Raw genomic sequence first — 19,623 nt, forward strand, 5'->3', positions numbered from 1 at the left:
TTTCCAAGCAAGCTAATGCTCAGATTATTAGGGCTGGAATTTTCTCCCTAAGACACCCTGAACAAAATGTGACACCAAATAGATTAAAAAAAAAAAAAAGGCAAAAGCTACCTTAGGATTGATGAGGATCCTGATGGTGAAGGATAAATAAGTAGCACATTAGTTATGACAGGTTCTGCTTCTAACAAAACTCAGTTTCCTTGAGGAGTTTCATGGGAGAGACAGGCAACAAGTAACTGTTTTCCTTGGAAAAGGAGCCCAGTGACTGGGGTCTGGCCCCTTTGTCCAGTGATGACAGGAGACTCGAGAGCCTACTTCCCACCAAGCACACCTATTGGAGGGAGGGGAGAAGAGGAACTTCCTGACCAGAGAAGGGCCTTCCCTCTTCTTCCTGCAGAGGAGCATGGCAGCATGGGGTCAGGAACCCCCAGCCTCCATGCGGTCAGACTGCCGACCAGAAGTCTCCAGTTTTCTTCCATGGGCAGTGGTTGGCTCCTCTGGGGTCTTTGTCTTTGCTGTACTTCAACACACCCCTTCGCTCTGAAATCTGTTAATATTGACTAAAAACTTCCTATGTGCAAAGGAGCAATCTCTCTCTCTCTCTCTCTCCCCCCCCCCGCCCCCCCTCTCTTTTCCTTTTACTGCAGGTACTGAAAGAATTTCCAGGGAATTGCCAAACCTTGCTTTCTCCCCTTTCTTGCTCCCTTCCTAACACTTCTCCCATCACCAGATTACACAACTCCTTTGCCTGTGGCAATTTTCCCCTGAGCTAGTGTTCATTCTCTAACCCAATTAGTTCCAGATTCTCTCTCTCACTTTTATTTTCCCTACATACACTAGAAAAAGCGACTCCAGTGTATTTCCTGGTTAGTGGGATGAAAGGCAGAGTATTCTGAACTCCTAAACTTTCATTTCTGAGTCTCCGAATGTTTGACGAAGGTAATGCAACTGGAGAATCCCCCCCGCTCTGCCTCCCCCACCCCACACCAGCTGGCATGTACTTACATATTTTAAAAACCCTTCTCTGTACCTGGTAATCAAAGCACAGGGACAACCACATTGTGGAACATTGTAGAAAAGGTGCGCGCTCTGTCTGGCAAGATGCCAAGCTGAAAACAGGAGTAAATAAATGATATGACCAGGAAGCAAACATCTTCCAACCTTGTTGGGTCAAATGGCCTTTCTGTGGAAAGGAAGCCACCTATGTCCCCAGAAGCTGTCATCTGGGAGGTAACCACAGGTGGGAACGCACTTGGAGGCTGTGGGTTCTCCCAGTCCGGGAGTGGAGAAACTTATACAGAGGTTCCCTTCTTCCTCCTCACCTCCCTAGACACCTGCAACTAGATACCCCGATGTGATTGGACTCCGTGGAGATAGTCACTTAGACACCTGGTTTACAAGTGACCCTTTTATTAAGAAGCCCTTTAGTTTTCAGCCTCACCAAAAATGCATCTCCTTCTCAGGGCTGTATCCACCAGCCATCCCAGCCAGCAGCCCTAAGTAGGCACCTTGAAGAAGCCAGGAAACCTGAGGAGGAGGGTGGGTGTGCCTGACATACTAGGTGTCCTCTCTAAATGCACACCTTACCTTCTGCAGGGCTGTGGACCTAGCCTGGCCCTGGGAGAGTCAACACCTTGGAGGCAAGGGAGTGTGGGTACTAGGGCTTTGACCTCAGAGTTAGGGGCTCGCTAAAGCTTCCTGAGGAAAGCCTGAAGCCTAGGAGCCTCCTCCCAACATTGGCCAGGGACCCCCAGGCTGCCTCATCCAGGGACAGTGCCAGCTGCCCCACTTCCCTAGCCCCAGCTTGAGGCTTTATCCAGTAGTATCAAGGAGTGACTTGCAGGCCCGGGCCAGAGGAGGGAGCCAGGACACCCCCAGTGAGCCAAGAGCCTCTGGGGAGCCCAGTTCCAGGTCCGGAGACTGGCGTGCAGGGGGATCCCCACAAGGGGGCGGAGGGAAACCCAGGAGGCCCACAGGAGGAGGCAAGGCGGGTAGCTGGGCGAGCGCAGCCAAGCGCACTGCACGCGCGGCGCCCGCTTTCTGGGCAGAGGATAGGTAGTAAGCTCAAGAAACCCTGGGTTTCTCCGAAAGTTTCTAGTGAATCCATTTTCCTGGTGACTGGCTTTTCAGTGGCGGTTTGTGTTTCCCTTCCCCTGGCAAGAAACGATAGAAGGCTAGCGCACCTGGCTCCCTCCTCAGCTGTCTTCTCCCCATGCGCCCCCTCTGCGCGGTGCTGGCCAGAGCTGGGCTAAGTCCCACGCTGCCCCCCGCCCGCGCCCGAGTCCCTGTGCTTTGCAAGCTGCGGGGAGTTGCTCCCTCCGTGCTCCCGCCTCGCTCAGTGCTCCCGCGCGCTCCGGCCCCGCTCGGCCCCGGCTCCCCGCGCGCGGACCATGGAGTAGGCGGGCGGTCCCGTCCAGCGCTCCTGCAGCCGGTGAGGCCGGAGCCAGCCCGGGTGGCCTCGCCAGCCGGCAGACTTGGCCAGCGGCAGGGCCTCCTCCCGCCGGTCCGTCCCTGCTCCTCCTCCTCCTCGGCCGCCCCCGCCTCCCGGCCACCCCCGCCGCCCCCACCGCGCCGCCGCCCGAGGCCGAACGCGGACGCCGAGCGTGGGAGCCATGGCGCGCGAGGAGGAGAGGGACCCCGAGCGCCGGGAGGCGGCGGCGCGGGCCCGAGGCGAGGAGGAGGAGGAAGAGGAGGAGGAAGAGGAGGAGGAGGAGGGAGAGGAGGGACTGAGCGATAGCGACGACGAGGACCAAGACCAGCAGACCGGCAGCGGCGAGGAAGAGGCAAAGGAGGCTGCAGCGGCTGCTGGGCGGGAGCGCAGCGAGAACGCGCGGCTGCAGAGCGCAGGACTGCCTCCCGCCTCCGTCCCCGCCGCGGCCGCCCGCGACCAGAGCGGCCGCCGCCCGCCGGGGCCCCCGCTGGGGCCGCTGCCCTGCCTCCCGAGGATGCCGTCGCCCGAGGAGGAGGATCGCGAGCGTCGCCGGAGTCGCCGGAGGGACCTTCTGCTGAGCCAGCTCTGCTTCCTGGCCTTGGTGGCGCTGCTGCTCTGGTCGCTGTCAAGCATGCAAGAACATAATGGTGAGTGCTCGCCGCCTGCCCTGAGTGGGCGCTGCGGCTCCAGCGGCTCGGGGCTCCCGGACTGGGCACGGGCGAGCAGGCTGGGCCAGGGGCGCGGGTGCCGGGCACGAGGAATCCCACTGCCCCTCCGTGGGGCTCGGTCAGAGAGGGCCCTGAAGGCGGGCGCCGCGCACGGAGTAGTTAGCACGCTGGGTTGTTGGCTGGCCCTGGGAACCCTTACCGGTGTCTTTTGGAGGGACTCAGCCACAAGCTGGAGGGACTGTTCCCCTAAGCAAGTCCCCCAATAAAGTGACCTGGTAAGATTCGCTACCTGTGCAGGTAACCACCTGTACACTCTTTGGGTTGAGGACATGAACAGGACTGGTTGACTGGTGAACACATAGTTGCCAAGTGTTCTCCATATGGAACAGGCACAGGTTGGACCAGATAGAAAGCTCCATACCGGCCTTTCCAGAACAGATGCTGGGAACTTCCAGAGAAGAAAAAAGTGTTGGCCACTGGCTAGGGTTTGGGAATGGACTTGTTCTCTTAAACTAACGAGTCACTGGGAAGACTGATCCATTTTGTGGACTTGCCGTTCTGGAATAAAGGGTTTGGACTCTGCTTTCACGGTGCCCTGCAGTGGGGCCACCTTCTCACCCACAACTTTTGTTTTATCTTTGTCCTTGGCCTTCCTTGCGCTGAAATAGCTCTTGTGGAGAAATGTGCTCAGAACAGTTGTCCACGGAAAACAATTTGGACCCTGGGGAGCAGCTGTCTAAGAAACAGAGGAAAGACTTGGAAGAATAATTGTTGTAAAATGGTTTTATATCCCAGCCATTCAAGTGGTATGTTTCCTGGGAAAATAGTCATAGAAATAATTGTGAGAAAAAGCAGTTACAAATAGTGCTTTGGTGTTAAGAGAGACATAGCTTTAACACAAGGTGTTATGAAGTGCACAATAAAGGCATCTGGATGTTGATGGTAAGATATTTTTAAAGGTGCCATCAATTAAGGGATCTCCCCCAAATTGGCTGGTCTCGTGCTTCGTGGGGAAAGCAGATGGTCCATCTTGGTTCAGGCCTTCGCAGACCTGTTGACAGACTTCATCATATATGGTAATATGAGAGTCGGCTCTGGTCTTCAGTGAAGCTGCTAAGATTCCACGGCTCTCCCTATTGCTCCTGATTTCTGGGTTGTCTGGCGATGGGGACTGACATCAGGTAGGGTTCTGTGCTGGGTGAGCGAAGTGGACCCCTCTCCCAGGGCAGAGTCAGATCTGCCAATTCTCACCAAGAGGGTTTTTATGAACCCCATTTCCATCTTAATTTCTCTGACTCAAAGCCAGTCTGTACTTCATGCCACCTTTGGAAAGGGCCATTCCAAGTTAATTACATGCCGGCCATTTTTCTTGCATGTCTGGGCTCTATGAGTCATAGAGTTCCCACCGCTTTCCAGGATAGAAAAGACATTTTTCAGGATGGGGAATGTGACCCATACAACTATGTTCATCAGTGGCAGGGGGCTATACCTGGGATGTTTGGGGGGAGGGAGTGTTAGACACTCTGCAAACTGGAAACCTGGTGACTAGAATGTCGTTTTGAAATGGTTTCCCTAGCAGTGACATTTTTGTTCAGGTGCCAGTGACTCAGATTTAGTTCCATAGCATAGCCCTTCCCCTCACTCCTTCTCTGGATCTCTCTTTTTCATACAATTCATATTCTCTTTCCCTCTCTCCACCCCCTACCATAAATGTGGGGCTTAAGAAGACCCTCACACCAAGCACCTGAAGATAACAGAGAAAAGCCGACAGTATTAAGAAGATGCTATCCAACCTCCATTTATTTCCTCCAAATGACATGCTAGTCATAATTCTGTGTCGAATCACTGTTTTTTCCTATTACATATTGATAATTTCATTGCATGATGCACAGCAATATTTTGCAGCAAGGCACAGGTTTTTTTGAGGTAATTTCAAAGATATTAAAGCGTGTGAACCTGCAAGTGATTATTTTGCTTGGGAGGTTGTCATTCAACATAGGCATTTGAATAGTGAGTATCAGGCTGGAAACTTGGTGCTACTCTACCTGATGGAAAAAAGTTTGGAATTTAGCCTTTTTAAAAAGATGCTGTGACTTAGAGAGGCTGAGTGATTCGCTTAAGGTCACACAGCAATTGAGCAGAGGAAGAAAGCAGCCTGAGTTGACCTGAGTTGACCTGGCTCTTTGATGTCACCTCTGTCCCCTGGTATTCGTATCTCCATGTGGTGCAGCTTTGTAATATTTATGTAACCACATAGGGGGTACCTTCCTAAGGATCAAAGGTAATATTTTGATTTATTCACCTGAAAGGCATGCACTGATTAAGTGTAACTTCACAGAACACTCTTTTCTAACACATATTGACTTTTTTTTTTTTTTTTAATGAAAGTGACAGTCCTTTACTAAACCTAAATAGAGATTTGTGGCAGTTATGTTACATAATGTTGTATAATATTTCTAATCGTATGGAATCTGAAATCCCTTTCTTGACATTTAACCAAACTCAGTATCGATTCTTTTCTGCTGCGATGAAACAGGAGCATTGTTAAATTTAAACACTGGAATCAAGAAAAATGTTAATTCTCACAACAAAGGAATAATGATAATTGGAATCTGGTGGGCTCTTAAAAGGCAGTCACTGTGCTAAGTGCACTGTATACGCATCGCCTTATTTAATCTGCAAACACTCTTTGCAGCTGTGTGAACCTTCAGCGGCAGAGAAGGAAAGAGCCTGGGTGCCCTGTTTAGTTGCTGCCGATGGAGATCTCGTTTTTGATCTCTGTTTTCAAAGCCAATTGAAATAAGTTGTCAGATTTGCTAACAAGTGTTTTCTTTTTCTTTCTTTCTTTTTTTTTTTTTTGGCAGTGAGGATGGATTACTTTTGTATGTTTTGAGTTTTTAAAGTGTTTAATTATTCTTTGAAGTAAGGAACCTAGTCATCTTTTTCTAGAAGTGGTGTGGATAAAGTACAGGGGTTTTAATTCAGAAGTAACCATTCCCTGAAGAATGGTCCTGAGAGGTGAACAGTGAATAAGAAAAATTATACATCTATCTATCTATCTATCTGTCTATCTATCTATCTACTTTTACATATATTAGTACATACACACATACTTTGAGATACTTTCTCTCCCAGTTACTATTGCTGCATAACAAACCACCCCACATGTATGAGTATAAAACAGTTATTTTTTTTGCTTATGGATACTTTGGCTCAAACAGCATAGTGAAGGATGGCTTTTCTCTGCTTCATTATGTCTGGGGCCTCAGCTGGAAAGATTGAAAGGCTAGGTGACTTGACAGCTGGGTCTGCAGTCATCTGGTGACAATATCACTCCTGTGTCTGGGGTTGATGCCAGCTATTGGCTGGACCCTCAGCTGGGATGTCAACCAGAACACTTACATGTGGCCTCTCCATGTGCCTTGGTTTGAACTTCCTCAGAGCATAGCAGCTGGGTTCCAAGAGAATAAGGTAGGAGTGCATGGCATTTTTATGTCTTAGCCTCAGGAGTTTCATGGTATCACTTTTCTGTTGGTCAAGGCAGTGAGCAATGTCAGCCCAAGTTCAAGAAGATAGATACCGTCGCTTACTCAATAGAGGCGTGTCAGGGTACGCTGTAGGAGAGCATGTGCAATGGGAGATATTGGCGTGCCTGTGTTTGGAATACCAGGGATCCAAAGGCATAATAACTTATAAGTAATTGTAGATATTTTCCAAGGTGGTAAATGGTAAATAATAAATGCACTTCCACCTTATTCTCTTGGAACATACGTGTGTATGTAATTTTTTGGAATACCTTGCAATCATGAAAACATTGCTACTCATCTAACTGGCTTGGGATCCAGCAGTGAAAAGCGGGCTGCAGTGGAGTTTTATTGCGAATGTCAGTTGCAGACCTGAGAGCCCATCTTTCACTTTGTGGTTTTCCATTCTCAGAGGACCATGACCGTGACCTTTCCATCCCTCGTGTGGCTTACAGGGAAGTCTTGCCAGATTCTCCAGCTTTATCTCCCCTTCCCATGCTTCAAAACTCTGGCCTTTCTGCTGCTTCTCAAAAGGGTGACACTTCTTCTGGCCAAGGCCTCCAGCACATGCTAGTATCACTGTCACCACTGCCGTAGTTAACCCTTCAGCCTTCACTTCCTGGCCCAGGATCTTCCTGACCAGACTAGGTTCCCCATTTTGCTCTCTGAGCAGGCTCTATCCTCCCTTCATAGCATTTATCACAGTTGGCAATTATGTATTTCTTTAGTTACGACTTGAGTAATATCTCCTCTTCACCAGGTTCTAAGGTCAGGAGGTCAGGGCCACTATGAACTTGTCTCACCTTTGTCACGTCTGTCACCCAGCCCATAGTAGCTGTTAAAAAGATATTTGTTAATCTAAAAAAGCTTTTTTGATTTTCAAACTATGGTGTCTGTGATAGATTGAACTACCATGTGTTAGGAACCCAATGGCTGACACACACTTTATTTTCAATTTATAATCCTACCCCCAACCCAGCAAATTTCATGGGCTAACAATGAGTTGCAGAAAGGTAGTGCCTTGCCCAGTGTCCCTTCATCATGGGGCAAGATTTGAACCCAAGCCCACCTTGGTCAGAGCTGCAGGCCAATGTACTCCCTCGTCTGGGCTTAAGAGGACATGAATAGAAAATGGAAGTCACGCTGCCTTTTTCAGGCAACCAGAGAGTAAAGGAGTAACAGAAGGTTGCTTTCATAGAAGTGGTATTTTAGAAGCATTGCTTTTCAACTTTTTCTATTTTCTGCCTAAACATATATAGATGTGTGTCTTTCCTCCTGGCTTTTCTTAGCTGCTCATCAACCCAGATTTTTCTCAGAGATTTCCTCCACTTGAAAGCCTCCAACCTTGTGGGAAGATTTTTTTTTACCCTGGAGGGTTGGCAAATCAAAAGAATTGCAAAACCAGCCATTTGTTGAGAATTCCACGGCCTGGTGGAAGTTGGCTGATAGGACACGATTTTGGCATCTGTATTTTTCTTTAAGGGCATTTCTTTTTCTCAAGCAAAATAAATTTTTTTTTGGGGGGATAATAATAGTACATATACTTTTATAAGGGGGGCACTGAGAGATGGGGAGTTCAGAAAACATCTCTGAAATCACACAGCGAAGGGGTGATTCGGCTGGGAAGGTAATTCTAGTTTTTCTGGCCTTTTCTTGCCTTTGGTTCCTGTGGAACTCGTTTCGCAATGATTTTGTTTATCATTTGCAGTGGGTTGAAACATGGTGTTATTCTGTAGGATTTAGAATGTGAAGTATTAAGGATTCAAGTGGACGAGGTTTTCTATGAGAGAACTGGTAATGGCTCACAATTTCTCAGAGGTGGGCAAGACCATCCAGACTCTGCTTGGTGGCTAGAGATCTCATAGGGTCCACCTACCTTTCTCTCCTTGCTCTCCATGGTTGGGAGTGGTGATTGTCCTCATGACTGAGAGTCCTGGGAGCTTCACCATCCTTCATTGGTTTTCTCACTCTGCAGCCACCTTTTCAAATGGTCCCTTTGTGGAACTCTTCTCAGTGGCACACCTTCAGTGGGTTTCTGCCTGGATCTCACTGATATAAAGACACAGGGAACTATGTTCACTCATTCAATAAACACTTGTGGCTTTTTGCTAGTTACCGAGGTGACAGAGGGGTCAGAGATGGACACCCAGAATATTGTGTTCATGGTGTGCAGGCTTTAGTGGGAACAGGGATGTTGGGTAACTAATTTTCAAGCACCATGAGAGATACAAATGAGAATACAGCATGGCGTGGAAGAGGTGGTGGTCAGCAGAACCTGGAACCTGGGATAGAAAAGGAATCAGGTTGGTAAGGATGGGGACAAAAAGGCAAACTCATAGAAAAATGGGCAAAAAATACAGACAGGCAATTCCCACAAAGAAAAGCAGTTGCAAGTGGCCATTAGATACAAGTAAAAAAATCCTCAGTGTTCATCGTAATTGGGGAAATCCACATTTTTAAAATGAAGAAAATACCACTTTTCAATATCAGATTGGCAAAACTGAAAACATGAAAATATCAAGTGCTGACCAAGGTGCAGGAGAGTCTTGTATACTGCAGGTGGGCTGGTGAGTTGGTACCCAGACACCATGGGAGATGGCAGCATGATCAGGTTTTAGGCACGGACTTCACATGGAGCCGTGGCTTTTTAATGAGATTGATGTGTACAAAGGATGGAGGTGGGATTAGAATGGCAGTACGTAGATATTTGAGACTGTCCAAGTCAACACAAAGAGCTGATGTGAATCATGAAACCTAGCCATTGTTTCTTGCTTGTCAATCACTTTATTTCTAGGAGAGGGTGAACAAGTAAAGTAAGCCATCTGTGACCTAGTTTGAGGGAATTTCATATTTGCAACTTTGTGTTTTTCTCCTCATTTTCCCCTTTGTGTTTCAGCATTGTTTGACCTCAAGCAGGAGTCATTTTCACTGTAGTGAGGCAGTCAGCTGGGGAATCAGAGGGTGTGTAGGGCAGGAAATAAGCAGTTTTCTTGAGTAGGACTTTGATGTAAGAACAAAGTGGGTGAGATGGGGCATGGGTGACAAGGAGAAACGGGGTGCCATAAGTTGACACTAAGAAGTCAATAGCACCAGTTTAATATATATATATATATGTATTAGTATGTACTAGTATATACATATATATTGATTTCAGAAAGGAAGAGAGAGGAAGGGATAGATAGAAACATCAATGATGAGAGAGAATCATTGATAGGCTGCTTCCTGCACACCCTGCACTGGGGATTGAGCCCACAACCTGGGCATGTGCCCTGACCAGGCATTGACTGGTCTCCTTTACTGCAGGTGGGCTGGTGAGTTGGTACCCAGGTTGAAGCTTAACCACTGAGCCATGCCAGCTGGGCAATAGTACCACTTTTAAGTGAGAACATGAAACATTCATTTATGGAATTTTGACTTTGATTTCTGGCAGGGCATTTAGGTGGAATATAGTGAACTGTGGAAAGCCAAGATTGTAAGCAGTTGCAGCTACACATAATCTGTGAGTAGGATACATAAGGGTGAGAATTGTACCTTTGGTTAGCTATGTGGGTCTCGGTCTTCTCTGCACATTGTGATCACCCCAGGTTATAACTTTAAACCTCACTCTTGGCTGAGTCCTGTACCCCAGAGATTCTGATGGGATGCTCAGGGGTACAGCCTGGGCATTGAGATTTAAAAAATATATATATTTTTATTGATTTCAGAGAGGAAGAGAGAGAGAGAAATATCAATGATGAGAATCATTGATCGGCTGCCTCCTGCACGCCCCCTACTGGGGATCAAGCCCGCAGCCCTGGGCATGTGCCCTGACCAGGAATCGAACCACCTACCTCCTGGTTCATAGGTCGATGCTCAACCACTGAGCCACACTGGTAGGGTGGCATTGAGATTTTCAAAAGTGAGGTAGATGGCTCCAACTTGCAGCCAAGACTGTTACCACTGGGCTATGTCAGTGTTTACCTTATCATAGCCACGTTCGCAGCTGAACTGGGAAAGACACTCGGCTTAATTTTTCTGTCCTTCACATGAGTTAATATTGGTCTGCTTAGTTTTCCAAGACTTTACCACTCATTGAAGCCCAAACTTTCCTCCAGTTGCCTTCATCTCCTCTTCATATAGACAGTGCCCTTAGAATCTAAGGCTTAGATACTCTGTCTAGTTCTCTTTCTGAAGAAATCTTTACCACATTCTCTGGCCTGGTCTAGTCTGGAGAGATTGCTGGTTAAATCTGCTGCCCAGTTGTCACCTTGAGCTCCCCCTCCAGCCTCTTCCTGCATCCCTTCCCCCACAACACCCTCCCTTCCCCCAGCTCTCCTATGTTGAAAGCCCTGTTTCCTGGAATCATGTATTGGTCTTTCCTGATTTTGTGGTATACATTTTTGAGGATCACATATTACACACTATAAGTACCTCCTAAGACAGGGATGTGGAAATAACGAAACAAAGGTTTCAGACGTTTTGGGTTTGAAAATATATTCATTCTACCACCACACTTAGAGGACAGTTAGGCTGGCTCAAGAATTTCAATTAGAAAATATATATTTTTTCCGTCAGAATTTTGAAGGCATTGTTTTGCTGTCTTCTAGCTTCCAGTGTCACCTTGCCTCTGAGAAGTCAGGTGCTGTTCCAGTTTTTAATTTTTTTGAGTGAGATCTGTTTTTCCCGCTAAGGACATGTGTGCTCTTTGCTTTGCTCATAATGTTCACTAAAATCATGTTTATGACTGGTGTAGTTTTGTTTCATGCATTTTCTTGGCCACTCACCTGGTTCTTTCAATCTGGAAGCTTATGTCCTTCATATCTGTGAACTTGTCTTTTTATGATTTTCTCTGTCTTAAGTTCTCTTTTCTCTCTTCCTGGATTGTCTATTATTTGGATGTTTGACTTCCTGGGTTGACTTGATTTTCTTATCCCTTTTACCCTGTTTTTTTTTTTTTCCTCTCATCCTTTTACTCTACTGTCTGTAGTTTCTTAATCATATCTTCCAGTTCTTATATAGAGCTTTTATTTTCTGCTGTCATCTTTTTATTTCCAAGAGCTCTGTTTTCCTTTGGAAGTTATTTTTAGTAGCATCCTGTTGTGCTTCAATGATACAGAATCATCTCTTATATCCCTAAGTTATTAATAATGTCTTCGAAGTTTTCCTTTCTCTGTATAGAGTCTGTTTCTCCAAGTTGCTGTTGTCTATTTACTTTGTTTTGATTTTCATATGATGTGCTTTCTTTGAATGTCAAGTGATCCTTGGTGTCTCCTCATATTTAAGTGAGGCCATTAAAACGATGATTGGAAACTGCAAGGAGGAAAGTCTGTTGATTGTGTTTCTGTAAGCTGAGCTGACTGGGCCATGTCATTGGGTGTCCTCTGCATCTCTAGTTTTAGTTCTTTATCAGGGGAGGGTCAGCTTTCCCAAGCAAGGGTCACCCAGTGCCCTGTCTTGAGGGAAAAGACATGGTTACTTCTAATAATCCAATGGGAGAGGAAGCTGGGGTAGGGTGGGGATTTGTTAAAAAGAAACACACTCCTAAACTCAAGACTTTGTCTCAAGGACAGCTATGAGTAAGAAAGAGCTGCAAAAAAAATTTTTTTTTTGTTAATCCTCACCCTAGGCTATTTTTCCATTGATTTTTAAAGAGAGAGGGAAGGAGGGAGGGAGGGAGGGAGAGAGAGAGAGAGAGAAAGAGAGAGAGAGAGAGAGAGACATCTATGTGAGAGAGACACATCGATTTTTTGTCTCCCACACGTGCCCCAACTGGGACTATGGATAGAACCTGCAACCTAGGTACCTTCCCTTGACAGGAATCAAACCTGAGATCCCTTGGTGCTCAGGCTAATGTTTTAACCACTGAGCTATACTGGCCAGGGCTGAATAACTTATTTCGATACATTGCAAGACCATTCCAAGTTATTTAAGTCTTTCTTTGTCCCTTCCTGTCTTCCTTCCTCTTGTCTCTCTTTTAGCTCCTATACACATGAAACTGGTAAGAGTTGTTGCCTCCTGGGAGGGCTAGTAGGTGGAAGGTGAGTTTTCATCATATCCTTCTTTTTAACTGAAATTTGTTTTGAGCTAGTTGTGGATTCACATGCAGTGGTAAGAAATAATACAGAGGGATTCCTTGTAGTTTTTCTCATTTCCTTCAATGGTAACATTTTGCAAAACTCTCGTATAATATTATAACCAGGGTAGCGACATTGATGTAATCTACTAATCTTATTCATATTTCCTCAGTTATATCTGTACTTGTGTGTGTGTGTGTGTTAAGTTCTGTACAATTTTTTTTTTTTTTTTACTTATGTAGGTTTTCACAACCACCACAGTCAAAATGTTGGACAGAGTCAACATCACAAGGATAACATGTATTGCCCATTAAGAACCACACACTCCCTACATTCCTTAAGTAACTCCTATCATCTATTCCAAATTAAGTTAATTTAAAAGTTATAGCTTTAAGAATTAAGTAAAATTCCACCACTAATAATGCTGCTCTACACAAAATATTGCTTATAAGTCAGCAACAGGGACATGAGTGTAGGTCAGTGTACACTAGAGAAATTGGGACACGGAGAGTTGCCCTAATCATTGCAGTTTTATTACTTCCAGGTATTGTAACCTGAGCTAAGTGCTAGATAAAGGTCAGGCATGGCTAGGTAATAGTTTCTCTAATGAACAATTTTTTTTCTGTCATTTACACAATATTTCTGAATGAATCCTCCGTGAAAATAGTTCATTTAAGTCGTTTGTTCATTTAAGCAGTTTAGCCATGCTCCTTGCAATATTACTTTCACTGTGATTCATTTCCTAGAACAGTGCTTTTCAACCGGTGTAACGCAAGAACTTTTAAATCATGCAATACCTGACTATTTAGTCATGGACACTGACTTCTTTTCCCTCAGATTGTCAAATAAAAAAATGACAACAGCTAACACAACAATAGCCGTCTGGTGTGAATGAATGAAAATTATACCTATTTTTTGTTAGATTGGCAAAAAAATACATTTTTAGTGTGCCACAGAATTTTAGTAATTGGTTTATGTGTGCCATGAAATGAGAAAGGTTGGAAATTGCTGTCCTAGAATATTAGAGATGGAGATGTAGGGACCATTGTGTCTTATCATCTGATCCTATGTTTAAGGGAACTGATGTGAAAGAATTGAAATTAGGGTCAGAACCCAGGTTTTCTGACTCAGTGCTTAGTAAATAAGAAAACAAAAAGCAGAAAATTAAGGTTAGAAATATATTTAATGCAAACTGTCAGTGAAATTATTTTAAATTCTGAAATGTTTCTGAAGTGCTGGGATCTTGCTGGGATTTGGCATGCGTAGTCACTAGATCAGGGGTGGGCAAACTTTTTGACTCGAGGGCCACAATGGGTTCTTAAACTGGACCTAGTTTTCTAGGTTATTCTATTTTGTTACAATACCTGGAACAAAAGCATGGATGGAGTGTTTGTGTGAACTAATATAAATTCAAAGTAAAGGAGCGGAGGAGAGAGCAAGAGAACCGGATAGAACAGCTGGATCTGGCCCGCGGGCCGTAGTTTGCCCAAGGCTGCAGAAAATTGGAGAATTTCAGGGTGAAATACTTCTTGTAAAAAATGAGAGATTTGTTTATCCAGACATACTGGCTTTTAGGATATGCTTAGCTTGCCTTAGGAGAAAAATAACATCGTTGACTTACCTTCTACCTGAGCAATTACCTCACTAGCATGAGAATGGTTGGTCATTTTAAAAATGAGTGCCCATTAATTTTTCTTCTTACGGGCCTTTGAGCTTACAAGATTTTAAATCTCTAGTGTTGCATTTCTAGTCTGTTATCTGAACATCACTTCCAAGGAAAGCAAAGTTTCCTAGGACCTACTAACCCAGGCTTTGGAATTTGGTGGTAATGACCTCTGAGTGGAACTTCAATGCATGTGCTGGGGTATGTGCAGAAAGAAAACTCACTGCACCTACTTTAAATAAACTTGGGCATGAGGTCAGGCCAATTCCAGTCTTTCCCAACATTGCAGTATATGTCCTTCCTTATGTATTTTTTAATTGGTATCCTACTATATGTAATGTATGGGATCCTGCTTTTAAAATAAAAAAAAAATTAACCCACAGTAAAATTAACTGATAGGATACAGAACAGAAATCCACCCCCCACCCCACATCCCTCAAACTATCTCTTTGTAATCACACCTTCCCCATTCCTAACCCCTGATTTTTTCTCTGTCACTATAGTTTTGTCCTTTTGAGAATGTCATACAAATGGAATCCTACAGTATGTAATATTTTGATAATGGCTCTTTCACTCACCATCATGCCTCTAGGATTACCTACGTTGTTGCATGTATCAGCAGTTCATTCCTTTTCATGGCTAAGGTGTATTCCATTATACAGATGTACAACAGCTTACGTATCCATTTACCTATTGAAAAACGTTTGGGCTGTTTCTGGTTTTGGTATTTATAAATAAAGCTCCTATAAACATTCAGATCCAGGGTTTTTAATTTATTTTTTGCCTTATTGCACTGGCTAAGACTTCCAGTACGATGTTAAGTTTGAGTGGACAGCCTTCCCTTGTCTCTGATCTGAGAGGGAAAGCCTTCAGTCCTTCAACATTAATTATGGTATTTGCTGTTGGATTTTTATACATGTCCTTTATCAAGTTGAGGAAGTTTCCATCTAGTCCTAGTGTGCTGACAATTTTTATCAGATGGATATTGAAGTTTGTCAGATGCTTTTCCTCCATCAATTGATATGATCTTGTAGTTTTTTTTCTTCAGATAATGTTTGGTGAGTTATATAGGTTGGTTTTCAAATACAGAATTAGCCTTGCATATCCCGGGTAAACCCCATTGATCATGGTGTGTTTTTCGCTTGCTGTTTTCTTGGATTTGAATTGATCCTATTTTGTTGAGGATTATTGCATCTGTGATAGCCCAGGGCATTCATAGTTTACTTTTCCTGTATTATCTTTGTTCGGGTTTGTTGGCCCCATAAAATGAATTAGGAAGTATTCCCTTTTATTCTCTGGAAGAGATAGTGTAATTGGTGGATTCTGCTGTTTAACTTATTATAAACATTTCTCCATGGCATCAAACTTAAAAAATAATTAATATCTGCGTAATATAGTGCATATTACAGTTATAATATTTTTTTAGTACTATACCAAGTGGCATTTATTGAGCACTTAGCTTGTTTTAGGTACTCTAAGTGCTTTACCTGTATTACCCCTTTATTCCCCACAGTATCTGATGGAGTAGGTACCATTATTATCTCCATTTTACATTCAAAGAAAAGTAAGACACAAAGAGTTTAAGTAACTTGCTAAAGCTCACAAAATTTCTACAGGGCCAAGGAGGATTTGAAGTTAGGCTGTTTGATTCCAGAACCCATGGACTTAACTATTACATTATGTCATCTGATTATATCCTAATTTATTTATGCAGGCCTCCATTTGTGATAATTAGGAATTTTCAATATCCTCACTATGATGAATGTTCTTGTGTTAAAATTTTTGCTAATCTCTGACATTTTCTTCAGGGTGGATTCCTAGAAGTGCTATTCAGTGTCAGAGTGCATGCCCATTGTCAAAGCTAACACGTACTTTTCAGGAATCTGAACAAATGAGAGATTCCAAAAGCAAGGGTTGAGAGTGCTCAATTCAGTGTTCTCTGCCAGAATCGAATAAGTATGGTTATTTTACATATTTTAAATTCAATTTGATTGCAGAGAAATGGTATCTCAGTGCTTTAGTTTGCCTTTCTTTTATACTAGGGAAGCTGATTTTTTAAAAATGTTTATTGGTCTCTCATATTTCTTTGCTTGTGAGAAAAATTTCTTCATTTTTTTTTTTCTAATGGGACAACAGTATTTTTATCCATGATTTGTAAGAGCTATATTGTATATACTAGTATAAATATCTTACTCTAGTTCAGAAGTTTTGCTTTTTTCATTTTGCTTACAGAAGGTTTTCATTTTTATCTAGTCAAAATTATATTTCTTTTCCCTTGTATTTATTTTTTCATTGTTTTATTCCTAGATCCAGGATCTCAATTATATATTAATTCCATATAATCCTTCATATCTTTTCCCTGTTTTATTAAAAAATTTTAAACTCTTTGCTCATTTGGATTTTATTTTAGCATACAGTAAAGATTTGACTTAAACAGATGAACAGGCTTAACAGTTAAATTGCTTATTTAAGAATCTTTCCTTTACCCACACATTTGTAGTACCACCTTTATTTCATGACTGTTTTCTTATGCACAGAAGAATTTTTGTGATGTCTAATTTGTTCTACTTACCCATTAATTAATTATTGTAGTTTATTAGCTTGTTAATTATCTCATAGAGCAAGACTTCTCTTGTTTTTGGGAAGAAAACTATTTGCTATTACCACTCGTTTATCCTTTCAGGGGAACTTTATAATCTCTGTCAAATTTTGCCCAAATGCCTCTGAGTTTTGACAAATGTATTTTGTGGGAAAAAATGGCATTTTATTTATTTTTAAAATATATTTTTATTGATTCTAGAGAGGAAGGGAGAGAGAGAGAGAGAGAGATAGAAACATCAGTGATGAGAGAGAATCATTGATTAGCTGCCTCCTGCACGCCCCCTACTGGGGATTGAACCTGCAACCCTGGGCATGTGCCTTTGACCAGAATCAAACCTGGAACCCTTTGGTCTGTAGGCCAACGCTCTATCCACTGAGCCAAACCAACTAGGGTGAAAAAAATGGCATTTTATAACATTGAATCTTCTCATTCATAGTGTGCTTTCATGTGATCCAACGTTTAAAAAAAAAAAATCAGTGGAAATTCATGATTATTTCCCTATCTCTTATTTACATTTGTTTGTGAAAGTTTATCTGGTATTAATTCTTTCTTGTTCTTATTGTTTTATTCTTTATACATTCTTTTAAAGATTTCTTTTAAATTTATTCTTAATTTTATTTATATTTTATTCTTAAGTTTTAAACTATATAAGAAATAATTAAAACACATTTATTATACAAACCAATATCTTGTGTTTTCCAATAATTTGCTATCATAGGCAAGTTTAAATTTCAGGCTATAGTTGAATAGCTTTTTACTGTTGGCTATTAAGTTGGTTACTTTCATTATGCTGTGTAAGTTTTCTTTAATTTATAGTTTTCTAGGTTTTTAAAAAAAATTAGAATGGATGTGGTGTGTTCAAATGCCTCATTAACATTTATTGAAGTGTTTAATAATACATAATGTAAATAAGTTTCTATTTTGAGCTGCCTCTGAAGTAAGCCCTAGATATATACTTTTAAAAAACAATGTTGGATTTGATTTGTTTGTATTTTCTATAAAATGTTTGCTTTTATATTCATGGCAGATATTAGCATTACACTAACTTTACAAAACAAATTGATCATTTACATGCTCTTCTGAGTTCTGGAACATTTTATGAAGCATGGGAATGACCTGTAACTTTAAAATTCAAAAGAACCCTTACAGTTCTTCTTGGCCTGTATTCTTACAGCTAATTTTGGACAAACTTTTCAGTATCTTCCATTGCTACTTTTCTGTTTAGGTAATTTGTTTTCCCAGGGAAATGACAATTTCATTAAGGTTTTTTAAATGAACAAAAATATGCATTGCATTTTAAAATTTTAACCTGTTCTATAATTGTGATTATATAACATTTTTTCTCATTATTAACTTAGATGTTTCTCTTATTTTCTGGATGACATTTGACTGTATTTTAAATTTTATTTTATTATTTACCAGTTTTGCTCTTCTCCCTATTTCCTGAGTCATCAATTATAGCTCAAACTAGAGGCTTGGTGCATGAAATTCCTGCACTCAGGAGGGGAGGGGTCCCTCAACCCGGCCTGTGCCCTCTCGCAGTCCAGGAGCCCTTGGTGGATGTTTGACTGATGGCTTAGGCATACTTGCACCAGGGAGCTGGCCTAAGCCATCCGTTGGACATATTTAGTGCTGCCACAGAGGCGGGAGAGGCTCCCGCCACTGCCGCTGCACTTGCCAGCTGTGAGCCAAGCTTCTGGCTGAGCGGCACTCCCCCTGTGGGAGTGCACTGACCATCACGGGGCAGCTCCTGCCGTAAGTGTCTGCCCCGGGGTGGTCAGTGCGCATCATAGTGACTGGTTGTTTTGGGGTTTAGTCAATTTGCATATTAGCCTTTTATTATATAGGATAGTTTTTCAAAATCATCTCTAAATTACTTTGTTTTCTTTTCTAATATCTTTAAGTGCTTTATATATATATATTTTAATAAGTGAGTTTTTTAAAAAATATATTTTCATTGATTCCAGAGAGGAAGTGAGAGGGAGAGAGAGAGACATTAATGATGAGAAAGAATCATTGATTGGCTGCCTCCTGCATACCCTCTACTGGGGATTAAGCCCACAACCCAGGCATGTGACCTGACTGGAAATGAGCTGTGACCCCCTGGTTCATAGGTCTATACTTAACCACTGAGCCGCACCAGCTGGACTATATATTTTTGTTCTTTCTTGCTAATGATGCATGTGCCTTTCAGGGCCACTTTAGACTCTCCTTATAAGTTTTACAATGTCATGTAATCATTATTGTATTTTTCTAATAGTCTTGTAATTGTAGGTTTCTATTTTCTGTGCAAATAATTATTTAGGAGAGTGATTTTTTAATTTCTAACTTGTCAGGTTGCTTTTATGTGTATATTTTGAAATACCATTTCTAATTTTCTTCCATTTTGTCCAGAGAATATTACTTTTGATTGCGTTTTTGCTTTTTTATTATGTTGATAACAACTATTTATTCTCCCTGTTCATTATATAATTATTTTAAGCATTTCCTCTTCACATGTTTTATTTTACTTATTTTATTTTTTTTTAATTAAATTTATTGGGGTGACATTCGTCAATATGCTATCTAGGATTTAGGTGTGGGTTTCTATGTTACCAGATCTGTATATTGCACTGTGTGCCCACCACCCAAAGTCAAATCTTCTGTCCATATATTAGGACTCCCTTCTCCATCTACCACCTT

The 19,623-nt window shown here is 42.5% G+C and overlaps 1 protein-coding gene across 1 annotated transcript in view; it reads left to right on the forward strand.

Moving 5' to 3' along the window:
- Nucleotides 1–2,475: 2,475 nt before the first annotated feature.
- The window catches only part of SLC24A3 (solute carrier family 24 member 3), a 506,585-nt gene continuing 489,437 nt past the window's right edge, over nt 2,476–19,623 (forward strand). Inside the window, exon 1 of the mRNA XM_080684770.1 lies at nt 2,476–3,078. Within this exon, the coding sequence (XP_080540896.1) occupies nt 2,613–3,078 (466 nt within the window). The 5' untranslated portion in view covers nt 2,476–2,612. The remainder of the gene's footprint in view (nt 3,079–19,623) is intronic.

This window comes from Plecotus auritus (genome assembly GCF_963455305.1).
Source record: "Plecotus auritus genome assembly, chromosome: 8".
Classification (NCBI taxonomy): domain Eukaryota; kingdom Metazoa; phylum Chordata; class Mammalia; order Chiroptera; family Vespertilionidae; genus Plecotus; species Plecotus auritus.